The sequence below is a fragment of the Haliaeetus albicilla genome, chromosome Z, assembly GCF_947461875.1.
Source record: "Haliaeetus albicilla chromosome Z, bHalAlb1.1, whole genome shotgun sequence".
In the NCBI taxonomy this organism is placed as follows: domain Eukaryota; kingdom Metazoa; phylum Chordata; class Aves; order Accipitriformes; family Accipitridae; genus Haliaeetus; species Haliaeetus albicilla.
The window spans coordinates 51,076,466-51,100,667 of NC_091516.1; the positions used below are offsets into that span (position 1 = coordinate 51,076,466).

Below are 24,202 nucleotides of genomic sequence, written 5' to 3' on the forward strand. Positions count from 1 at the left end.
TATGACAACAGCATCTCTATTCAGGAAGTTTCAGGGCTCATGCAAAGTTCTTCTTAGTACTGTCAGAAGAGATTGCACATTTTTATGAGCAGAAAAAGCTCACGGAGGATGTAGTCCATTCCCTTAATGATGTAGTTCTGGGACTGACACCCAAGACAGTTAATATTTCAACAGGACTTTAGGAAAAAGTGTTTGTAATGGTATCACACCTTAGTGAAAGGTGGTTTGTGCTTTTGAGTGTGATCTTAAAAGGCACTCTATTAACAATTTTAGATGACAACTTTATTTAGCAAGAAAGAGGCAAGGAGCTGTACTTTAGTCATCTTGTGCTAGTATCTTTTGCAATTTAATGCATCCATTTCCGGCTAATATAAGCTTGATCACTTGAATGAAGTTACTCTTTCCTATATTTAGTATCTATCCATTTAAGAATATACACACAGTACCAAATATTGTATTACAACAAAACATGCAACAGTGAATAATCTCTCTCATCAGGTGCCCAGAACATGTAGTTTCATCATTTACAACTTCATCAGTGGGAAATACATCTGTTATGTCATCTCTCACAGTAATTCCCTGTGCATTCAAGAAGATCCGTCAGACTAGTACTTTCCTTATACAATAGCTTCATGTCACCAGATGAACCACAGTCAAAATGCTAAGAGTAATTACATACACAAAGAGACAACTAAAGTGCAGAGGCTGTGGGATATATACTTTTTATTTAAGTTACTGCAGAAAGAGATTACTGAACGATTTCTTCTGCATTAAGATGAATAAAATATTTTCATTAAGCTTCAGATGCTGCCCACTGCATTGCTTTTAAATAAAAATGCTTATTTTCTATCATCAGACACAGCAAAGTAGTAAGCAAACTTAAAACACATTCCTTTAATATATCAAAATGTTTCCAAGGCAGTATTATTAAAATTATACCACAGTTCCCAGTAACATCAAGCTTCATGAAGAGGTGGTAGGGAAGCTTTATCCAGTTAACAGTTTAAGTGCTCTTCTTTTCTTCACCCAGTAAGTTCACTGTTGCTTTCTTGGCTGCAGGAAAATAAAAGCAAGTTTAATCTTAGAGGCCTACAGACTAAGTGGTTTATTCAGTGGTCTTGAGCTGCATAAAAAAATAATTTTCATTTTAGTCACGAAAGCAGCATCACAAAAGAAGATCATAGCTTTTGTATACACATACAGTCATAAAACTGATCATATAAAGATTTTAAAAAATAAACCATAAGCAAGGAGCAGCACAATAAACAGCACAGACTGACTTACAGCTATTATATCAATAAAACAGAGCTGCTCACAGTTTAGGACATACAGGTTTACAGCAAGAAATATACTACCAAGCTGATGAAATAGGGTTGGAATAACGCTAATATGTGTGTGTGTACATGCATTCATGTGCACGATTTCTTAAAAAATACATGTATGTGGAAATCTTTATATGTAAAAATAGGAAAAAGAAAGAATAAGCAATAGCATGAGAACAGAAAAATCCCATGTGCAACATGGAAGAACATTACTAAGATACCTGTCTAACAATAACAATTCAGGAAGGGTCATGCAGCAAAATCTCCAAGCATAGCTGAGAAAGGCAGATCAGTTAAATACTGACAGGAAGACTGCTTAAGCTGGTAAGAGGAAATGAGACTGCATACGTTGTATGGGGGAAGGGAGACTTAAGGTGCTTTGAAATATCTTACAAATAAATTTCCTTTCAAATAAAATTTAAATAAACCTTCATTTCAGCTACTTAATACATTTCTTTCTCTTATTCATAAAATTATCATCAGACATTCTAGAGTATGAGGGTCCACGATAGAATGCAAGGAAATAAAAGCAAAAATCAAGCAATCTACAGGCCGTTGTAACATTCATTCTAACCAAATACAAACCTAAAGTAATTTTTTTAAGAGTGGGCTCAGAATCCTTTGTTCTCCAGAGAAGGAAAAATACAAACACTTTTAGATGGGAAAACTTCATTTCGCATGTTGCTGTTTATAAAGGATTTGCTTTACTACACAACTGGCAGCCCTTCTATACTACCAGGTATTTGAGATGGTATTTTAGGAGATACAAGAATATACTGAAACAATAACTGTATTTATGGAAGGTATCTTGTGAGGATGTGTGGACCTGCCTCTACAGAGAATGTTCATAGTGATATGTATGGTGGGAAGACACACAAACTAATTAGCCATTTCTTCCACTCATAGCTTATACTCATTCTCACATAACTGTACTCCTAGAGAGTGAGATCCACTGCAATCCTCTTTTCCTGGCATCTTCATCCAAATTTAACTTCTCCATTATAATTTACATAGTCTTCTTTCTTACAATTTTTTTCCCCGCAAATGATGAATATTAACTGTATTATTGGAGTTGCTCAGCAAAATTCCTCCTACTTGATGGGAACAGTCTTTTCCTCACCTTCTTTAGTGATGGTATCTGCAGTCTCTGCAGCCTTGTCTTTCAGGTCTTTAACAACACTGTCGAGCTGAGCTTCATGCTTCAGGAAGAAAGGCCGGATAATTCGATGATAGAGAAACTCTGCCCCATTAGAAGGACTTGGAGCCATGCACCACAACAGGAAGCCACACTACAAGGAACAAGAACATCTGCCTAAGTAGAAGAAAAGAGCAGGAGACAAAATGTAGCATGCCTTCCTAACTCTGCTAGACTTCAGCATATTTAAAACAGTACATCTCCCCCTTCATTTTGTATGGTCACAGTCCAGTAAGTGTGCACATCAATATAGTTATATACAGAGAATCTTTATATTGGAATGATTTCATGGACACTGACAGGATAAAGGAGAAGGGCTTTAGCAGGAAAGCTAATCTGCTAACAGGTGTATCAAGACTGCATAGAATCATAGAATTATTTAGGTTGGAAAAGACCTTCAAGATCATCAGGTCCAACCATCAACCATGCCCACTAAACCATGTTCTGGAGTGCCTTGTCTACTCGCTTTTTGAATACCTCCAGGGATGGTGACTCCACCACTTCCCTGGGCAGCCTCTTCCAATGTCTGACAACCCTCTCAGTAAAGAAATTTTTCCTAATACCCAACCTAAACCTCCCTTGCCACAACTTGAGGCCATTTCCTCTTGTCCTAACTCCAGCCACCTGACAGAAGAGACCAGCACCCACCTCACTACAACCCCCTTTCAGGTAGTTGTAGAGAGTGATAAGGTCTCCCCTGGGCCTCCTTTCTCCAGACTAAACAGCCCCAGTTCCCTCAGCCGCTCCTCATAAGACTTGTGCTCCAGGCCCCTCACCAACTTGGCTGCCCTTCTCTGGACACGTTCTAGCAACTCAATGTCTTTCCTGTAGTGAGGGGCCCATGTACTGGGTTTTTTTTCTTTTAAAGGCAGAAGTATAAAACCTGATTAGACAAAACATTAGTCCCTCTGGCTACTTCTAAACTATGTGGCACAAGCCGGACTGAAGGTCTAGGTCCCTAAATCACTTAAATCCAGCCAAAACATATCCCTGTCCTCTCTGCTTCCCTGCTTTGCAAATGCAGTGAGGGAAAGAATGGGATTGTGTGCATCCCAGAGCTGAAGTGACAAAGAGGAAAGGTATATCCAAGCCACACATAGTGTACAGATAAGGTAATGCTTTTGGATTGCACAGTTTAGGTATAGCTTTTATAGCACAATCTGCTCTCTGGTAAAAAAAACCAAGCACCACAGTGTGTGGGGTAACATTTCTGCATCTTACAAAGGGGATTAGAAAGACAGCTATTACATGCATCACAAGTATCTGTCTTGACTACTGAAGCACCTTTGTTTGGCTTCAGTTCCACTGTCATACACAATACAAAGATAGCTATGCAAAACAAGATCAAAACGTCTAAGGGACAGGAAGTGCCTAACTAAATTTGCTTGAGCTCTGAAAGTATATATAAAAAGATTTTAGAGGATAAAACTGCAACAAAATTCAGCAAATTTTCTCAGCAACTGTATAGTTCTTTCCAGACACAAATAGTACAATATTATTCCATGTCAAAAGCCTCTCCAGAAAATAAAGACAGAACAGCTTCTGACAGACCACCTTTTCTTAAAACACAAACCAAAACCACCTCAGCCTTAGCCAAAATGTGCTTTGTTTTGATGTTAGACATGATTAAATGTTTGAGGATTTCCACACATTTGGGGAGGAGAGGGAGAGGGAGAAAACACAACAACAAACACTCAACTCTTCCTCCTGAAAAAATAACTCCTCTACACAATTAGCTAAGTTAGGCAGCAAAAATCAAACTAAGAATTTAAACTACTATAAAACCATACGCAACTTAAAAGCCTGTATTTAAATACAGTAGCTCTTATTTAAATAGCTTAGATTTCAGAAGTTTTCCAGTTTTCAGTGTCTACAGCAGCCAAATAGATGTTTCAATGCATGTGCTAGCTTCTTTAAGTAATATAAAAAATATAAGCAGTCATATTTATTTACGAGGTTTCCAGTACAGCGCATAGCGCAAAAGCATTTCCTAGAAACTAGTTCCATCAGAGTATCCTTTCAGAATTCCACTGTGCCTAGCCAGACATTTCTGTCTCCTCTCCTTCCCCTCATACTTTTGATTTCCTACTGTAAAACTGCAAAGGCAGAACTACATCCCGATATTTGTTTTGGTATTACATGAGAAACTCCTAAATAACAATTTGACCGTTACAAGGTGATTGACGTCAAGAGAGGTTATTTTAAAAGAAAGGCTCAGCGTTTAACAGAAAAAAAAAAAGATAACAAAACCCCTTTTCAATTATGAAAACCTCATAGTCTTCTTCAGGCAAGCCTTCCAAGTATTTCTGAATATCTCCCCCCTCTATTCTTTTTCAGATAAGGGATATTGAGATTGAATGTTCTATATGTTCTGCTCTTCATACCTGTAAAATTTTTGCTTTGTCTTCACTGCAGTGCACACCACAGTAAAATTGATCCCTCTGACACACATCAGTTGAAGAAAACACCTACTGGTTTTGGAGGAGATTGCTACTCCTTGTTTCTTTAAGGCCACTTGTCATTCCCCTTGCCCTAGACAAAATGAGTTATGATATATTTGGAGCTGGAGAGGTGTCTTTACAGGCTGTCTCTTTGAAAAGGATCACTGATTCCTGGGGATAACAACTGCCTTCTACAGAAGATTTCGCCAAACCAATTTACCATCCTTTTAGGTAAGCTTTAAGCTTTCTCCTTTAAACTATTTGATCATGGTGTCAGAACAGAATGATTTAAAGGACTGTTTGCCCAGAAGACAAAGAAAGGTTTTTCTAAGTAAAGTGTCCACCAGTGAGAATGCCTACCAGGAACATTTCAAAGAATTAAAAGAAATAATTCAACATGCAATAAAATCTGGCACCAGTAAGTGGCAACTGATGCAGTATCATTAAGCATGGTCAGAGAAAATAAAGGCAAAAAGTGATGGAATATCAATTTTCAAAAGCTTCTATTATTTGGAACTTAATGTAACAGAAAGAGAATAAATTGTACTATCTTATGTTGTTACCTTTCATTAAAAGCTGAGAAGTCTATTGATTTTATTTCCTGTTAAAGAATACCTGGCCAATTACTGATAGTTATATTACCTGTCCCAATATACAAAGGTGTTACTTATTTCTCCTTCGTTTCAGGAAATCCCTCACTTGTTAAGTCCAACTTCCTCTGAAACTGAAAGAAATTGAAATTTCCCTTTTCTTGCCTAAGAACAAAATTAGTAATTTTGATTTTACAGCTTTGTCCCAGTCTAGTCTAGCAAAAAAATCAAATCTTTTACAGCTATACATATGTTCTCAAATACCTATTACTTTTCAAGTGTAGGTAAACAGATGTTTATATACATTTTCTAGAGGACACATACCAAAGTTACAAATCTGGCTTTCCAAAGCTTAAGAATGTCAGACTGCTAACTTAGTTTATTTTTCCCTTGTCTCTCATGAAACTGAACTAACATAGACTATTAAAAATAAAGTAGTTTGTAGAAAGGTCCAGAAAGCTCAGAGTGATAAAATTGTTAACTGGGGAAAAAAAACCCAAACAACCCACTATATTCTTTGTGACCCTCCAGACCAGCCAGAGGAGGCAATGGGATTCATGCAATCAAGTGACTTCCTTAGGCAGACACCTGAGCTGGGTCTAACCCACTTGGACCTGGTGCTAGCAGCTGTTCTTGCCCTGGCAGCACGAGACCGAATACGGCTGGGTTTGCCACTACAGCAGAGGAAATGACTGCAGCTGAGAAACACAGCAAGCGTGACCATGGCCAGTTCCAAGCTTCTACAGACAGAATACTATCAAAACCCAAGACACGCCTCATATGACCCCAAATATGAACACACTCCTAATAGACAACTGCATTCATTAAAGCAAGGTGTTAATTTTAATGGAAGTGAAGGACTCTTTAGTCAAAATCAATAATTAATTGCATGGGGTGCATGGGTGAGAGGAGGGGATCTCTGTCTTGAAGCAGAGTCAGACTGCCCCATTTGGCATGTTGCTACACTCACAATGACAACTCCTCCTGCTTCATTTGGCTGAGTGCCTCATAGCAGCAGTTTGCATAATGCACCCAGTGTGACATGCCTGCTAGGAATTCTGTTCAGAAATAGTATTCTATTATTTCAAGACAGAACTGTTAATAGTCAGGAGTCTCCTCTCCCTCCCACTACCAAGAATACTCCTAGGATGATAACCTCTGCTACTTTCACTGGCTACAGTATTTTAATACCTGAATGCCAAAGCAATCTTTAAATAATTAACAGAAGTATTGAGAAACAGATCACATACACATGAAATCATGAGTTGCATGCATGTCCTGTGCTTCAGATCAAAAAAGCAGATAAATTAAAAAAAAACAAACACAAAACCCAAGAAATCTCAAAACAGTTTTCAACTGGAGAACAAAAGTATATGCAAATATCATAACATATTCAAAGAAGTTTTTGAACATGCCTTTCTCCCACCTATATAACCTCCAAGTGTGCTGAAAGCTTTGAGCTGACAGAGCCTAGGCTCTGGACTTAGGGGAATATGGGAACAGCTATGATCAACGTCTCAAACCTGCACATCAAAGTATATAGAAATACTGAGCAGCTAAAACTCAGTTTGGAGTGGAAGCTACGAGCTGTATCAAATAAATGTGAATATGCAAATGTAGCATATTTGGAGAACAAAAGCAAGCTTGAAATCGCATGAATGACATATCTGGGCTTCTATTTTGTAACATCATAAAAGAGACATGGAGACATCACAAACTACATTACAAGAGGTTTTATTTGTGGAGAGACTGAAAGTTGGAAGCTGCCCGCTTCCTCCTTTTCCCCACATGGAGTAACTTCCATCCTTCCACCCAGTCAGCAATACTTTCTGATTCTCAGCCAACACTTTCTGTCTGCCTTTGTACCACAAAAGTAAACCTCTCCTACTACCCACTACTGACAGTAAATACTTGACTTCTGTGTGCCTTCGGCAGCTATCGTAGAAAGCTGTGCGTTGACCATAATTGCTTCCTTGTGTTTGCTTTTGCTGAATTGAGAAAAGTACCTTTCTGTTGATGTCACCACTACATGTAAATGTGGCACTTCTGATACAGTATTATGAGAGCCAACTGTGGTTGGTCTTTATTTGCTAGGTCAACCTGAATTTCGACTGCATGCTCTTCAGAAAGAGTGCTGTGCTGGCATGAAGAAATCACTGCTGCATCTTTTACCACCAAGAAGTTAGAAAAGAAGCTCTGAAAACACACTGTATGAATTCAGAACTGTGAGTATACATTACTGCAGACAATGGGTAAAGTTATAATCCTGCTAAACTGTAAGGTGAAGTTGGGGTTGTGAAGTAACTGTGTAAGTGGTTAAGAACAGATTCTTCCAGTGCCATAAGCAATCCTTCTGGATCTTATTCAGATCAGATCAACTTGCACTTTGATCACTATTTGGCTTGGTGTTAATATATTAAAACAGTGAAACTTTCATATATATGTTACCCATGCTAAACTTCAAAAATTAGCAGATTCTTCTTAAAAACTTTGCAAAACCAATAAGCTTGAAATGGAAAACATATCTTCATTTTTGATTAGGGGAAAAAAATAAAGAGGGGCAAAAGAGAAAGAACTTTGTGCCACAGGCCAGAATATTTTTAGTTTGAAGCAGTAGGTTAAATATGTGCTTTTTCTTAGGGAGCTAGGGAAATAAATGTCCAAATGGTTGTACAGTTGATGCCTGTTAAAGATTCAAAAGGAACAATGCAGAAGTGTAACCGAGCTATCAAAGTCAATTTTTGTCTTTAAAATATGGCATTTCCTGGAAAAAGCATTTGGCAATATTAGACCTTACTGTCAAAGTTTTAAATGACTACACCACAATAGCTAGCAAGCAAATCCTTTCAAGAACTTTGGTGGGGCTAAACCAGGCTAGCAAAGCAAAAGAGAAGGAATAGAACAGGCCATTGAAACAGAAAATAGGTAACTGACTCTCCAACAAGCTAGAATGTCTTCTACCCAACAGCATACATGGTAATTGGCTATCTCCTGGAATAATTTAACATATTAAAGTTGATTGACAATACACTTACACCTTAGTTGACAAACAAAGCTCGGAACATTTTAAGCAAATCATTGTTGGTAGTCAAACCACGCCAACAAATGCACATTAGCAACAAGCTCCTCCGATACCTGCCACTTCCTTTCAGAAAGTGGGCTTAATTAAAAATGAAGTCTGTATGATTCAAACTATTCTTACATTGCAAGTTTCTTCTTTGCTCCCAATAGCATGGATGTTAATACTTCCTTTTGCTGTTGTAATTTTACTCTCAACTTTCACTAATGCGCTTAAAGCAAAATTACAGCCACTCTGTAGAGTTTACCATGTGCTGTCATTTTGCCCAAATTTACCTGAACACCAAGACAAAGAACCGTCTTTCCGCAGTACAGCTTTCCCTGCCACCTATCCCAACTTCCCCTCTTGCTTCCCCAAACCATCAGCCATGAACACATCACTTTCATAGTGGTAAATTACATGTAACCAGCATCTAAAAATAAGGTGTGACCGAGGAATGATTCCGAGGGAATCTGTTGTCATCTATCCATTCTTGAAGACATTAAATCGGTTATATCAAAGGTCTCATTTTAGGAGAGGGGTCACATGATCTAACATACCTTTAGCATGTAGTAGAAAGGGAACCAGGACAGAAAGATATCAGAGAAGAATTCCACTATGCTGAAAACACCATACACAACCCAGTAAGTCAGCCACTGTGTGTCATCATCTTTGTTGGGACTTTCAATGGCCTTGATTCTGCAAGGGAAACAAAACAAGTGAGCAGATCAGTAGCATCAGTCTCCTCTATAAAGGTGAAGTTTTTATGACTCAGATTTGTTGTTAAATGTGAATCATCGTAATTTAATTACTCTGTAAATCATACTATTAATGATAGTAAATCATACTATTACTGTGATAGTATCTATCATACGGACAATGTGTCCAAGATCATTGAAGAGCAAAGCTTTTCCCTACATGTCAGACTTCAGAAAGAAAAGGTAGTCAAGCTACTTCTAGCTCCGTGATTACAAAAAAGGAACAAAAATAATTGTGACCATCCTGACCTTGTTCATGAGACAGATCATGGGACAGGGAAGAAAGGGGATAATCTTTGGCCAGTTCCAGTTCTGGATGCATTGTAGTAATCCTGACCAGAAGACTATTGTGTATCGAAGCATTAGTGATCCACGTAACAGTTAACCTGACTGAGCCCAGGCCTGTGCTACACATACAGCCTGGCTTTCAGGGCTGGGCTGTGCTGTGCTGCACAAATTCCCTTGTCACGGGATAAACTCAGCATGCTTACTCAAAGAGAGGATCCCACAGGCAGCTCCCACCGGGTACCAGTTATTACACCACCTGTCTGGCCTTGCCTGCATCTAACAGTGAACACCCTCCCTCTTTGACAGTAGGAATGAGTAGAGTTGTCTTGAAAGAAAAATCCTACAATAGCTTAAATTATCAAAATGGGGTAACCTTGTCTACAAATGAGGTCTGTCTAGTGTGCTGCGTGTGGCTTGCAGGCCCTTTCAGTGCTGCACAACTTGGGGTTCCCAGCATCTACAGGGATGTAAGATTGTCTATACCGTTCTCTGTTTCTTTATAGTGTTAGCTCTAATAAATAGCATTTCAAATGAAGCTTTAAAGAATTTGAATGCCCTTCTTACTGGGATAACAGACCAGCACTTCCCAGTGTAAACAGCATCTAGGTAAATATTTTAAATCTAGTTCAGGATTTAGAGTGAATCTCAAATATCTTTACTCATAATGTACATGCACTAGATTCCTCTTTGAAAAGGTAAACCGTTAACATTTGCTCTAACTACTAACAAGCAGTTGTTCTACAGAAGCAGAGGAGATCCAGTACTTCCCGCCCCATACAGTGAGGACTACACATCAGCATCACCAATTGTTCTGCTCTGTAGATCCATTCCTACAGGATTTGCAAATCCTGATGTAGACTAAGGTATTAAGAACAGAGCGGAGCAACCTCTAGTAAAGTCTTGGGCTTCCTGCCTAATGACTAACCGGGTTTTTGTTCTCCAACTGGCAGGAGAATGCAGTTTAAATTTACACAGTTCTAAAAGCAGGAAGTTGAAAGAAAGACTCACATGTGCTTCCTTCAGTAAAAGTAGTAAAGTGGAGACTCTGGACTTGCTAAATTCCAGATTAGCACTGTAAGAAGTTTTAGAAGGAAATGCCAGCAACTGTGAGCCTGGTAATATGAATCTTGAATATTATAAAGCATTTGTCCTCTTCACTCATGCCATAGGATTAAAATCCACAGACTCAGTTTAATGAATTTTTAATTCTTTTATAGCTTATTCCTTTAATATCAGCTATATTGTTGCTGAAGCAGCATCTGTGGGATATATCAAAGGTGCAAAGTTTTCTTTTAGTCCATAAAAAACTATTGAGAGTTAGGGAGGTTTACAAAATAGAAAACAGATAGCTAGCTAGCTGCAAGTACACTTCCTGGTTTGCGAACTGAGAAACCCTTTGGACTCTGTCACTTCCTAGTTCTGTAAATTAAGAAAAAAAAAAGGAAAAAAAAATCCATCATGTGATATGCCATATGTTTTAGCAAACGCACTAGCAAACCCACCACACACAGAGGGAATTGGCATAGCTACTGGACTGAATTACTTTGAAATGCAATACAAAGATCTGATGCTTAATTTATGTGGTTTCCATTAGAGTTTGTGGCTGGCCAGCAGGGTCCTGCAATGGGAAGAGCAACAGCCCTTGCCATACCCCATCATGCACAATAAGGCACTGTTATGGAAGTACTGCATCAGCACAACTGGAAGAACCGGTTTTCCACAGGTGGACAGCAGCAGGTCTGCCTACTGCTGCTCCTAACAACAGTGTTAAGAAACAGTTGTCCAGGCAGTCTGCTCAAAGGCAGTGCCAACCTCCCATGATAAACCACATTTTTTCTATGCCCCTACTTCTCAGGTATTCTAACACAAGTGGGTGAGAAGGCCCTTCAAAAAAAAATTCCCAAACAACACAGGAGGTAAGGGAGAGGGCTATTGATCTATTTTTAAGGTGTGAAACTGTACTTCTGGAGGGAAAGAAAAAATACAGGTGACTAGTAGGGAAGTTAGAGTGGTGGATAAACAGAGGAGAGAAAAGAACTAATTGCAAAGTTTCTCAGTGTTAAGGAAAACTTCCTGTAGAGGTTCATTGTGTGAATTTCTCTGGTTCTGCTGACAACTTCTCCATTAGAAGCATACAGGGAAAGACTTATTTCACCAAGTAAGCATGCTAGCTTGCTATTTGTGAGAACACTTTGCAGTGAAACTGCTAACAGTCTTGCTGTTTTCACCATCTGAAGCCATCCATGGATTTAAGGAAGAATTGTTTAAATTTTTTTAACATTATTAAAGTCATCTTAGTAATCATAACAATCAGTTTTCATAAAAAAAGCCTAGAATCCCCAATTTTGTGGCAAAGGGCAGATGATGTATCACTGTGTTAGTGAAGCATGCTCTTATTATCTTCTCTCCTGTAAAAACGGATGGCCTTTGAGAGCTTCTAAATGCCGTGCCATGGGTGTGCTCCCTTTGAACGTTCACCATCTGCTGCTGTAGTTCCTTAAGATGGTTATCTTGAAGGGAATACATGAAAAAGACACTTTCGTGTCAGACAGTCACAAGCAGCAGTACTACAAGTAGTCAAAAACCATCTGATTTAACCAGCTGACATGCAGCATTACATCCACGTGTGGTATTTTCTTGCACACTGTAGGAAACAACACATTTCCCCTCCTTCTATAATGGTCTGAGCTAGGTAGGCACCACGGGACAAGCTCAGGTGGCAGAACCCTACCACACCCACTAAGGTGACAGCCGCGTCAGCTCCGAAGGAAGGGCAGAAACTGCATCTGTTAGCAGTGACTCCAGTCCCAATCCCACTTACTGGGAGGCAAGGAAGGAAAAAGCAGGATATAGCAGAGCTGTCAGAGAATGAAAGTTTTAACTGAAGTCAAGGCAAGGCAAGTATTTTATAAATATTCTGCTTCTGAATGGGAAATATGTCCCTCAGCTGAGACTGCCAGGGGAAATCCAGTCTAACACGTCCTTGTTAAACAAGAGGGCAAAAGTTATCTCCATCCTTTGCTACTTACACACTCCTGAATTAGCAGTGGCATAACAAATCATTGTTAAAAGTTAATTCACACATGCTGTACTCAAAGAATAAGCATATTATAGGTACAGAAGTTATGAGTTTGGGGTGGGTTTTTTTGAGTCCAGATGTGGGAACCAGAAATAGAGAAAGAAATGCCAAATTTTATTCCTGTAGTCTCATGTGAAATGATCACTCAGATCCCTGCAACTTACAAGGTGTACCTGATGACTCTTGTATAAATAAAGTTTCAAGTTTAAGACAAAAGATAAGCCTCTGTTAAGCCCAGTGCTTATGTTGTAGTTAGGGAAGACTGGACCATTTTGTCCATCCTTTCTTCAGTTTTCTAATTAGTGCTATACTAAATGAGTAGGTGGGCATATTTGTGACCCTCTTAGCCAAGCCTAACTTTTTTTTCCTGTTTAACTTAAAAAAACCAAAACCCTGAAATGACCTATACTTCTAGAGCTTATACTTTTACAGGTTTGCCTCAACTCTTTACAGCCAGTTGTGGTGAGTCAAAACTTACTTCTAGCTAGCTACCCAGACATACCTGTGGGATCAGCACTCCACTGCACCACAGACTTCCTCATTTTGGTGCCTCCCTGTCATCCTCATTTCAGACTCATCTTGGCAGGCTGCCTCCATGACATCTCACATCATTTCAGTGAAACAAGCACCTACGTATTTGTATTTGCTTTATCATTTTGTCTTCTACATTTTCATCCATCGGTTAAAAGCCTTCTGTCTTCCATCCTTCTTCCTCCTTACTGAGTTCAATGGCAGAGTCGTGCATTTGCAGATACTGAAAACATCTTCCTGCCAAATGCACTTAACACAACTGCTACAGTGCAAGTCTACCATCTCCTCTCTCAAAATTTTTTGTATCCAGAAGATGGCAGCAGACAAATTCATGAAGCAAGGGGAGCTCACTGTCCATGCAGGGACAGATACCATTAGAAGACAACAACAAACAACATGACAATAGTATAAAGGGTTCTACCTTCATTCCTTCAAAGGAAATGCAGACTGAGGCAACAAAAGGAGCACCTGCCATTTTGCCCACCAGTGAAGCGAGTCCTACAGACTACATGTTAACTCCACACAAAGCTAGATTCCTGAAAAAAAGCAGCAATCCTCTATTGCCCTCTGCTCATTCTTGGCCAGCTCTCTTCCAGAATAAGTATTTGTAGGGCCACATGATGAGTCAGTTCCCCAGTTCTGACTCAGGTTAAAACCAGCTTCCCCCAAACACCCACCCACACACATGCAGGCTTTTTTTACTGGGATTAACATGTGTCAGTGCCTCAGTGCAGCCTGCCAAACCATTTGTTTACTGCTTGTTCTGCCACACAGGCCAGGTGATGCAGATAGTGCTGTGCAGCAGGAGCTCTGGCAGGCTTCAGCTCTCCACTCCCGGGGACGCTGTCCACACACTCTCTCTAGAAGGGGGATTTCCTCCACTTCTACCCTTAACACAGACAAGGAGAGTCACTGCGGCCTTCAGCATGGCTCACCTCTGTATGCAGTCTCAGGCTAAGCTTTACCAGCTTCACTGTTGGCTGTACTTTTTTACCTGTGTAGTGCAGAGATGCCAGATCCCACCAGAGGAAGCCAGTTGCTAAGGATCCACAACACAATGCTTCTCTACTTTTGACGGCTGATTTTGTTTGAGAGAAAAAAGAAACGTTCCACATGCTTTGGTTGCTTCTCCACAGCTGTTACTGTTTAGGGTGCAGGCACAGAGATCAAAAAGTACTGTTGTGACCAAATGGAGAAGAACTGGGCCCCTGCTACGCACTTACAACAATACAGAAAGAATAAAAGTTACATTTTCCCGTCAACCTATGCTGCACTGTGGAGGCTATATTTCAAGTGTAATTTTGTTAGAGATCTACTATGGTTTTTCAGTTCTGTTTACTGCAATATTGGCAGAAGAATTCTAGTACAGCCTTAATTTATACAAATGTACAGTAAAGCATGACATCATGGTGCAACATTTTCAGACTTGTATTAGTTGGTAAAATGTTGCTGTTTCAAGGTAATCACTGTGTAAGGAGTTTTTAAACTAGAAACAAAAATCCTACAGTTTTAATTATCGAATCTAATTTTAAAAGTGACTCATCAAGGAGGGGAAAGGGATTCAAGTTTTAGGCTGAGGACTAACTTCTGGGTTGAGGCTGGTTTGCAGAGACCTGAAGAATCTCCTTTATGAGTACAGCACTAGTTGCTAAGCTGTGTAGCAAGAAAATTTTGTTTTATTTTTAAAAAACATTTAAGTGCACAGACCCTCACATGAAAGTTTGCATTTCTATTTCTAACAGCCAAAGACAGCCTCATTATCCTCATCTAAAAATTGTGTTATCTTGCTCATTGGATACATAGTTGACAAGTAGGCATCCTTCTTTTTGGGAGAGCAAGATCTTGCAAGCTCTCCTGTGTCAGTCTCACAGCTGTGAAGAAAGACTTTTAAAATGTAACTACAGTACATCACCACAACAAAACAAACAGGAAAACAAGAAAAGCAACTAACAATAATCAAATTTTTTTAATCTTTTTGACTCCAGCTCACTTTTTCAGCATTTAGTATTGGCCATACTACACATTAAATGTTAGCAGCACTGTGACTCACCAGGAGGAAGGGTAGTTTAAAAATATATTCCAGCAAACCCCACTGAGGTAAGTCTATTCCTTCAACATCTGTAGGCCTACATCAACCAAGTCACTAGCAGTCAGCACAGTAAGAGGGAGGACTGCATGCCAGATGTAGTACTGCAGTGCATCTTGACCAAGAAGGTCTGGTAAAATGCCTTCATTTACGCCTCTAACATATTCGCAGTCCCTAAAAATAGTATCTACATCATTTATAAACTGGAAATCTTCCCATGAGCTTAATTCTGATTGTGGACCCATTTGCATAACAAAGACCTTTTTCTTTCTAACCTAAATTTAAGACATGGACGGCAAGTTCAAATTTTCCTACAGTTATCATAGTACTAGACTCTTTCTTGCATCTAACCACTTGCCATCTCTAGAAAGGAAAGCACATTAATTTATCCAACCAATGGAAAAGACAGATTTTATTTTAAACATGGCACTCTAAAACCTAAAAAAACAAAAGGCAAGTATGTTTGGAGGAACTGCTTTGGCAGAACATATATAATAAAGTCAAAATACACTTTTTAGTGTTTGAAGGCTCATGTAAAGAGTATCAGCTGGGAGAAGAAACAGCATTAAGTGCAGACAAATTTGGAAGCTTTCTGCTTATATTTGTACTGAGCATTGTGAATCTGGCTAGATACACCAGGTCTCTCAAATCACTTTTATAAATAAAGCAGCAGCAGAGCATTACTTGTGAACATCAGCATATCATGTAGCACCTTCCATGAAGGAAAAAAGTAAGCATTCTCCTCAAAACTTGTTAAGAGAAAGCAAATTTGCTGCCCTAGCTCTCAACAAATACAGGAACAGTTTTACATTCTCTAAAGAACTGTGACCAAAGCAGGGTTCCTGTTTTAGAGGTACAGAAGAGGCAAAGGAACTAGGAGACGGGCTCAAGACCCATGACAATATTCAAATTAAGACTTGAATTGCATGTTTATACTTCTCTACAATCAATCTAGATTGTTTCCTGTTTGTAAAATGCCATGAGCAGCACCTACATAGTAAAAACAGCTAATCTGAAGTAACAGCATAAAATCAGCCAAAGCAGAGAGGGGCATGATTGTACTGTATTGCTTTTCTCCCTTGAAGACACCAGTAGTTAAGTTCAGACATTTTACTGCCCAAAGCTATTTCCACCTTTGCAATTTTTAAACCAAACATGATAGCACCTCTGAAATTTCCAATCCTTTCCAAGATTTCTTAGTCATCAAAGGCTCCCTTCCTGCTTGCACTCTCTCTCTAATTTTTTTGAGACGGTTAACCACCACTGGCTATGGGTGGAGCTACATTTAAACAGGCTAGCTCTGGAAAGTTTACAGCAGCAGTGAAAATACTGGCAATGTTATTTATATACTGCCAACACTAACTTCTTCCATCTACTAGTCTGAATATTGCCTTGTGCAGTTAAAGCTTGCTAGAAGTAAAAAAAGTTGCTTCTTACATTTGTGGTAAACTTTTCAATGCAGTTTTACTGCAAACACAAAAGCCTGCAAACTAATATTAGATTTCAACTTAAAATTAATTATTCTATTTCATCACATAGCACTTAACAGAATTTTAGGGAATAAGACTAGGGTTTTATGACAAACTTTAATCCAGATTGTCAGACTTACTGGCAAACAGCCAGATAACATTTACTTAGAGAACTACTGCTTAATTTTGTCTATGTTAAGAGCCTTGGTTAAGTCCTTGCCAGTGACAGGGCATATAAGACTTGGATTTTCAGGAAGATTTTGTATTGCTACAGAAGAAACTCATCCATATATAAAACCACTAAAGACTTACACAAAGAAAAACTGAAGGTGAACATGAACAAGGGGGGAGAAGAAGGAAAACGGCTGTGCCTGCCTGAAACTTTAACAGGCATTAACTAGGGAGCTGCCCCCTCCCCTCATGTTGGCTTTCAGCCTTGGCCAAGGCCAGCACCGCAGTGGTGTGAAAGCAGGCAGCAGCACAGCTGCAGCTGTACCACTTCAGGCTGACGGCCAGGCGCACCCCATCTGCTAGGTCTAACCCAGCGGCTACAGCCTCCAGCACTTCACTGAAATTCGCGCCTGCTGCACAGCACACAATGACAATGAATACAGATAACGATGTAAATGAAAGAAAATAAGCTACAGAATTATACAAGGCCTGACAGGCAGATACCTGCACATCTGTAAAACTGTCTTGGTTTCATGTGTGAGCAGACCGAAATCTGAGCTGAGCATCGTTCTCTGGGTTTGTTTTTTTTTCCAATGTATTTTCTTTCAGGCAAGCAGAGATGAACTGTAACTACCATTACGAAGGTAACCTGTAACTAAAATCCTACTAAAACAGATTTGGACCATGACTAATGTGTCACTCACCCAGTAGTGCATTTGCCATTTTAAACAACTGTAAGGACAGGAGGTGATCTCCCTTGCAGAACACAGACATTTGTCTGTCCCACTCCTTCATGACTGTCTTTTCCGCTGAGCAGAAGCCTGACCCAGTACTTCACCGTTTTTCACTTTAAACAATTCAGTCACTGGCAATGCAGAAATGATACACTGATCTGCTTCGCAACAGAAGAAAGTAAGTTAACTGGGGAAAAGTAATCTGCTTTTTCTCTTTCAGTACCTTTCTGAGACCTTTCAGGCTTAGATCTGTTGTTGAAACACCTGCGCAAACATCAGACTAACACACCCTGTACAATACATTCTGTTCACAGCTCCTGACCTCTTCCAGAAGCCACCGCTTTTACAGCAAAAGCCATTTCAGGGTGTTTGCAGCTGATGAAAACAGCCGAAAACTGTTTTCTGCCCAATGCTAGGAAGCAAATCTCACTACTGTTAGTTCATATAGCAGGCTCTTCAGCTGTCTTTTCAAGGGGGACAGACCAAATAGAAGAGAGGAATAAACAAACCACCCTGACTAGTGTTCTTTATGCTTTGGGTCTTTGTGCTTTATGAGCATGGGGGACAGCGCTTAGCAGCACCCTGACTGCAGTACAAGGATCCAGAGCAGCAAAAATGAAAGCAGGAATCACTCCAGTAATTCAGCTTTATCTTCTTGCAGCTTAGCCCTGCATTAGGATAGAGATCCTATGGTAGATATGGAGAGTGGCACGCTAGCACCAAGAAAAGAAGAAACCCTTATGGTGGAAGGAGGGTAATCACCAAAGAGCATTCTTGCTCTTTTTCACTGTCAGGCAGCCCATGTTTGACTGAAAGCTATCTCGGGACATAGCACAGATGTCCCGGTGTATTGCTATCAAGACTGATCCCATAACACTGTATGGGCTAGCAAGGGCAATGTGGCCCATCCTGAGTTCACACACTGCACTCCCAAAAAAGGGGAAACTGAATGGGACCGTGAAAACACGTGCACTAGTGCATGTCCACCCATGTCTACTCTGCACCCACACTGCTGGCTCTGCAGGCTTGCAGGCAGAGCAACGCATGTGGGAAAATGCTACGTACCAGCTCTGTACTTGGGAAGGCAGGAAACGGGAAGGGATCAAGTCTACCTGTGCTGTCAGCAGGCTGCTTTACGAGCTGGAAGCTGTCTGCAGGCTGCCACTGAAAGACACTGGGCACACAGCACATCACATAGATTTTAAATTAGATTTTCACCCAAGACTATAATTTTCTCCTGAAAATGTTTCAGCATTAGAAAGAGAGCTAAAGGGAAAGCATTAACTGAGCATGAATTGGAAAAAACAGAACTGGTACTGTATTCATGTGCATGTTATTCATCATGTTTTTTTAAGAAAAATTTGTAGCCAAGGACAATGACATATGCACCCATTGCTGAAAAAAAACCCCAAATCCAAAACCAAACAAAACCAGAACACTCCACGGTACTAACATCCTGGAGGTAACTTTTCACATTAAGATAAATTTAAAACCACCTTAAAACATGAAAAACTGTAGACACTCTACACAAAGATTTTAAAAAAAAGTAATTTTCTAGATTTGGAATGAAAAAAATTGGAAGAGAAAAACCCATTATTCATATTTGATTTGCTACTCTTGCCTCCGCCGTTCTAAAAGCTTTTATTATCAATTTATTCACCATAGTTGCACAACAGCAGATTTAAAATATAATCCCAAACCAGTTTTAAAACAGATTTTAAAATTTAAATATGATTTTAGAAACTAATTATGTAAGTTTAATAGTGACTTGTCAGACACAAAATATTACATAACCGTAATTCCTACACAACTATTTTAAGGTTTTGAAGCTTTGTTGGCTGATATTTTCACTTTCAGATTTTAATGAAAAAATATCTTTTAACTGATCTTTTCACTAAATATTGCCTTATAGAAAAAAAGCCCCTAAGGTTCTCCAGAGTTCTTGGCCCATAATCTCCTAAATCAGTGCTCATCAAAAACAGCAGTTAGAAAAGTGTTGCTTAGTTTCAAGCATCACAGCCGTAAGACATTTCAAAAGAGTCTAAAACTAAGTCAATCTCCCACATCTTTGAAAAAAGCAAAAGAATCCTGTTTTGTATTGCCCAGGAACTAATTACAGAGAACGTATTTTTGTAAGTTGCTGACTGTATTTAAACAGAGTTACATAAAAGGCAAGCACTGTGTTTCAACGATATAGCAGTATAGCTGGGAAGGACTTCCATTTTATGGATGTATTAGGCTACACAGAATGTTTATTTAGTACATTTCTGAAGTCACTTGGAACATACTCCACTGTGGCCTTAACTAACAGGAACTCAATTTTGGTCTAGTAGCAATATAATGCCCGTGAAAGACACCCGATATTGTCAAAACCAAAACATCTAAGGAGGCTTTCATTTGAAAAACTTAGTATTTTTAAGTATTTTGCATCTAAGAGGAGCTCCAGTGTCTTCCTTTCCCTCTTCTCATCAGCTAGGTGGTTTTGGAGTAAAGAGCTGTCCTTAATGCATCTCTGTCTCTGGCCCGTTACATTAGCTAGTACTTCGTATCAAATATATGCTGGCACTGCACCAGTGCCTTCCTGCATATCTGGGAGCGTCCTCAGCTAAAAATATCAGTGTGGGTTTTAGCAAATACTGTTACAACAGCGATTCTCCCTCCTGTTAGCAGCAGCAGGTAAGACACATCAATCCAGCTTCTCACTGAGGATGACGAAGCTGGGAACCCGCAGCTGAAATGTAACTCTCTACAGGAACTGGTTTTCGAGTGTGGAAATTACCCAGCATCTCCCATCTCTAATTTGCTACGTAGCACTTGCCAGGTGGAAGAAACCTCATTCTCCACTTAGCGCGCTGCGCCTATACATGCTAAGGGAAAGGGGTGGGCGGGAAAAACGACATTTTGGAGCGTGGTCCTGCCACGCCACCGTGACAGACTGTGCACCGGCACGGGGCTGTGAGTTTGCAGCCGTGCTGCCGCCTCCGCGGGTAACACGTGCAATCATCGTGGTGAGGGGGGGGAAGTCGCGACACTCACGAGACGTAGGCGGGGTAGCCGAAGCCGATGATGTTGCAGAGCAGGGACGCGCCGTAGCCCACCACCAGGTACACGGCCACCGCCCCGACGATGGCTGCGCGGGGAGAGAGCAGAGAGCCGTTAGCGCGGGCGGCCCCTCACCCCGCGGCGCTGCAGGGGGGAGGTATCGCCGCCCGCCGCCCGCCGCCCGGGGAGGACGAGGAGGAGCGGGAAGGGCGCGGCCGCCGCGCCCGGAGCCGCGGCCGCCGCCATGGGCCGTTCCGCCCCCGCCCTCCAGCCCCGCCGTGCGAGGCGCCCCCCGGCCCCCTGGAGCGGCTGAGGGGACGCGGGCGGGGACGGGGGGGCGGCAGCTGGCGCTCACCGGTGGCTATGTACGTGCGGTTGACGCCGGTCTTGCTCTCGATCCGCTCGAGCACGGCGGTCATGCAGTTCTTCTCGTGCAGGAACCGGTCAAACCTCTGCCTCATCGCCGCGCTCATGGTGAGGCCGCCGCGGGCGCCGGCTCCTCAAGCTCCGCAGCCCCGGGCGCAAGGGGGCCGAGCGGCAGGCTCTGCCTGTGGCGCCGCCCCGCGCCCGCCCACCGACCCACAGCCGCGGCGGGGGGAGGCACCGCGCCCGGCCCCGCCGCCGCCGCCGCCGCCGCCCTGGGCCGGCGGGAAGCGGCGTGGCGGGGGTGGACGGGCGCCGCTCCGCCGCGGGGAGGCGGTAGCGGGGAGGCGGCAGCAGGGAGCCATCTTCCGCCGGCCCTCGGACTTGCGCCCGCGCCGCGAAATGGAGGTCGGGGGGGCGCCGCCGGGCCTGGGCAAGGCTCCCTCCTCCTTGTTTGTGGGCAGCCCCGGGCACGGGCCGTGCTGCGGCGCAGGGGAAGGGGTGAAACGGCGTCTGCCTGCGGCCTCCTGCTGCCCTCCAGCAGGCGGGGCGGGCCGGCTGCGGCCGTGTCCCTGCCGAGGCGCCGGGACAGAGGGGCGACCGGGGACAGCCCTGCAAGGAAGGTGCTCCTTGTTGGAGTGAGCAGCTAGTGAATCCCCCGTGTAAACGAAGCTAAGGAGGCGGGGGGCCCCCACATAGCCAGCTCCAGTCCCCTAAAATTGCTCAGAAGGCTTTAAAAAAAAAAAAAGGCAGCAGTACGCGTTATCACTAATTTCAGATGTGATGAGCAAATGTCAGAAACGGATGGTAGGAATTGACGTGATGTAGAAGAAGGGTTATGGTGACAACATTGCACGGCTACCCAAAAGGTGTGTGACAAGACCGGGGGCCGTGGCTGCTAGCAGTAATTACCCTAGAATTTGTGATGTGCTTGCCAACTAAATATAATTTATTGGCTATGATGTAGTCTGGGAAACTTCCATGGCTGGGCTGACCCTTCCCAGCAACTCCTCTGCATTTGACTCAGCATTACAACTAGTAACACAGCCTTTCTGTGCCTTCTTCAAACCTGTGTCGCCCATAAGCATGCCAGAAAATAAAAATCAGACTTCTAAAGATTTTGTGTGTGTGTCTTATCGTCACCTAGAAAAGAAAGAAAAATTTAAATGTAAAAAGCACATTGTGTGTTCCAGCTGTCATTGTTTTGGGGGAAGGCATCTTGCAAAGAATTTAAAACAAGTTTAACTCCTGAAATACGTTTCCTTCTTTCAAGTACCTTATTAAAGGCAGAGGTGAGGAGAAGAGGGAGACTAATACCTAGTTACCCTGGTTAAAAGGTTTGTCCCGTAATTTCAACCTTTTTTGGTGACTAAAGGTTTAATCTTGTTTAATGGAATCATAAAATACAGTTAAAAGGTATTTCTGGAGGTTATGTAGTCCAGTCTTGTGCTCAAAGCGGAGCTAATGCCAAAGCTAGACCATGGTGCTCAGGGTTTGGAGCACTGGGGTCTGAAAATCTTCATGGATGGAAATTCTGCAACTTGCTTGGACAGCCCATTGCTATGCTTAACTGCAATCACAGAGAAGATTTTTTTTTCCTCGTGTTTGAAATTGACATTTCCCTTGATGTCACATGTGACTCTTTCATCTTGTCCTTTGCCCTGGTCCTCTGTACCTCTGAGGAGGGTCTAGTTCTCTTTAACCTCCAAACAGACAGCTGAAGGTAGCAATCCGATGTCCCCATTTACCCTTCACTTTTGAGAACAAGCACAACAACCCCAGATCCCTGAGCCTCCTCCTATGCCATGTGTTCCAGCCCCCTTCCTTTCCTTTTCTTTGCCGTATCCATCTGATGTGTCTTGGCCTTTACAGAGAATGTGGGGGACTGTTGGGACAGGGGTTACATAGCATGAAGGGTGCTGCTGCTTTTAAATTAATAATGACTAGTAACGGTGCCAGATATCCTTAAGAAATGGTCCTTAACAAGATGTGTGTGAGATTTAATTCTCAGCTGCAGACAGAACAAAATTCTATACCCGAATTTAAAATACAGCAATATTAAGAATGTTAGCAACTTCACTGAGATTCACTTTTTTGCCAAGTACAAGGACATTGCTGTGTAGCAATCCCCCATTCTTAAAAGAACACTTTGCTATTCTGATGTACCTAATGGTTAAAAGTGACATAAGGTAAGCATCACCAAAGGATGCACAAAGCAGTGTGACCCTTATTTTGCTTATGGGTATGCTGGGATGTGGAGAAATTATAGGACCTGCTAAGTTCTAAATGAGCAATTCTCAAACTGAAAAGGGATCTGTGGACTCAGATCATGTTTTGCAGGAGTGCAAGAAGCCCCATGGAAGCTTACTTTGGTCTTTTGGTTTTTGTTTTCTCTACCATGCTCTCTCTCCTCATGCTTAATATTGTCCCTCTAAAAATTCTGATTTTTTTTGTCATACCTGTAAGACTGAGGGACTGAGGAGGAGAGCAGACACGACACAAGACTATTCTAGAAAAGGGAATCTAATAAAAATGTTAAACACAACTGAATTCCAGCTGAGTTTTCATAGTAACTGTTTGCATTTATGTTCTTTTATTCAAAAACATGCTTTTAAATGTGGCATTAATATCTCCCCCAGTTAATCTGTGCTAGACAAACATTTTCAGTGTACTACAACGTGGTGGGTAAGTTCCTTTTAGCAGTAACGAGCATAACTGTTTTGTTTATGATGCTTTAATTGTTATGGAGCGAGAGAAAAATGGGTTAGAAGAAACAAAGGTAGCATACTGTACTAGAAAATAACAATGCTCTTCCAAGACAATACAGAGAACACACAATATAGGTTAGTGCTCCTTCTTCTTCCCAGAAAAGCCTCAAATTAAGAACAAGGAAGGAATACTGTAACCTGAAGAAGCTAGCCTAGAGAGGAAAGTTAAAGGAGGATCATGTGACCTGCTCAAGGAGCTTCTGCTAGAGATGAGGAAAAGCAGAAAAAAGTAGCAGGACTACCCTGTGGAGGACCAAGAGATGAGTGCCTTCCCACCTTGCAAGTTTCGAAAGTAGTGATGTCCTAG

At 41.5% G+C, this 24,202-nt stretch overlaps 1 protein-coding gene across 1 annotated transcript; it reads right to left on the reverse strand.

Moving 5' to 3' along the window:
• Positions 1-706: 706 nt before the first annotated feature.
• REEP5 (receptor accessory protein 5) lies at positions 707-21,351 on the reverse strand. The gene is made up of 5 exons (XM_069775906.1): positions 21,120-21,351; positions 20,759-20,852; positions 9,167-9,305; positions 2,443-2,611; positions 707-1,053 (listed from the first exon to the last, which is right to left on the reverse strand). The coding sequence occupies exons 1-5, from the start codon at positions 21,235-21,237 to the stop codon at positions 1,004-1,006; spliced, it is 570 nt and encodes a 189-aa protein (XP_069632007.1). The 5' UTR covers positions 21,238-21,351; the 3' UTR covers positions 707-1,003.
• Between the last annotated feature and the right edge of the window lie 2,851 nt (positions 21,352-24,202).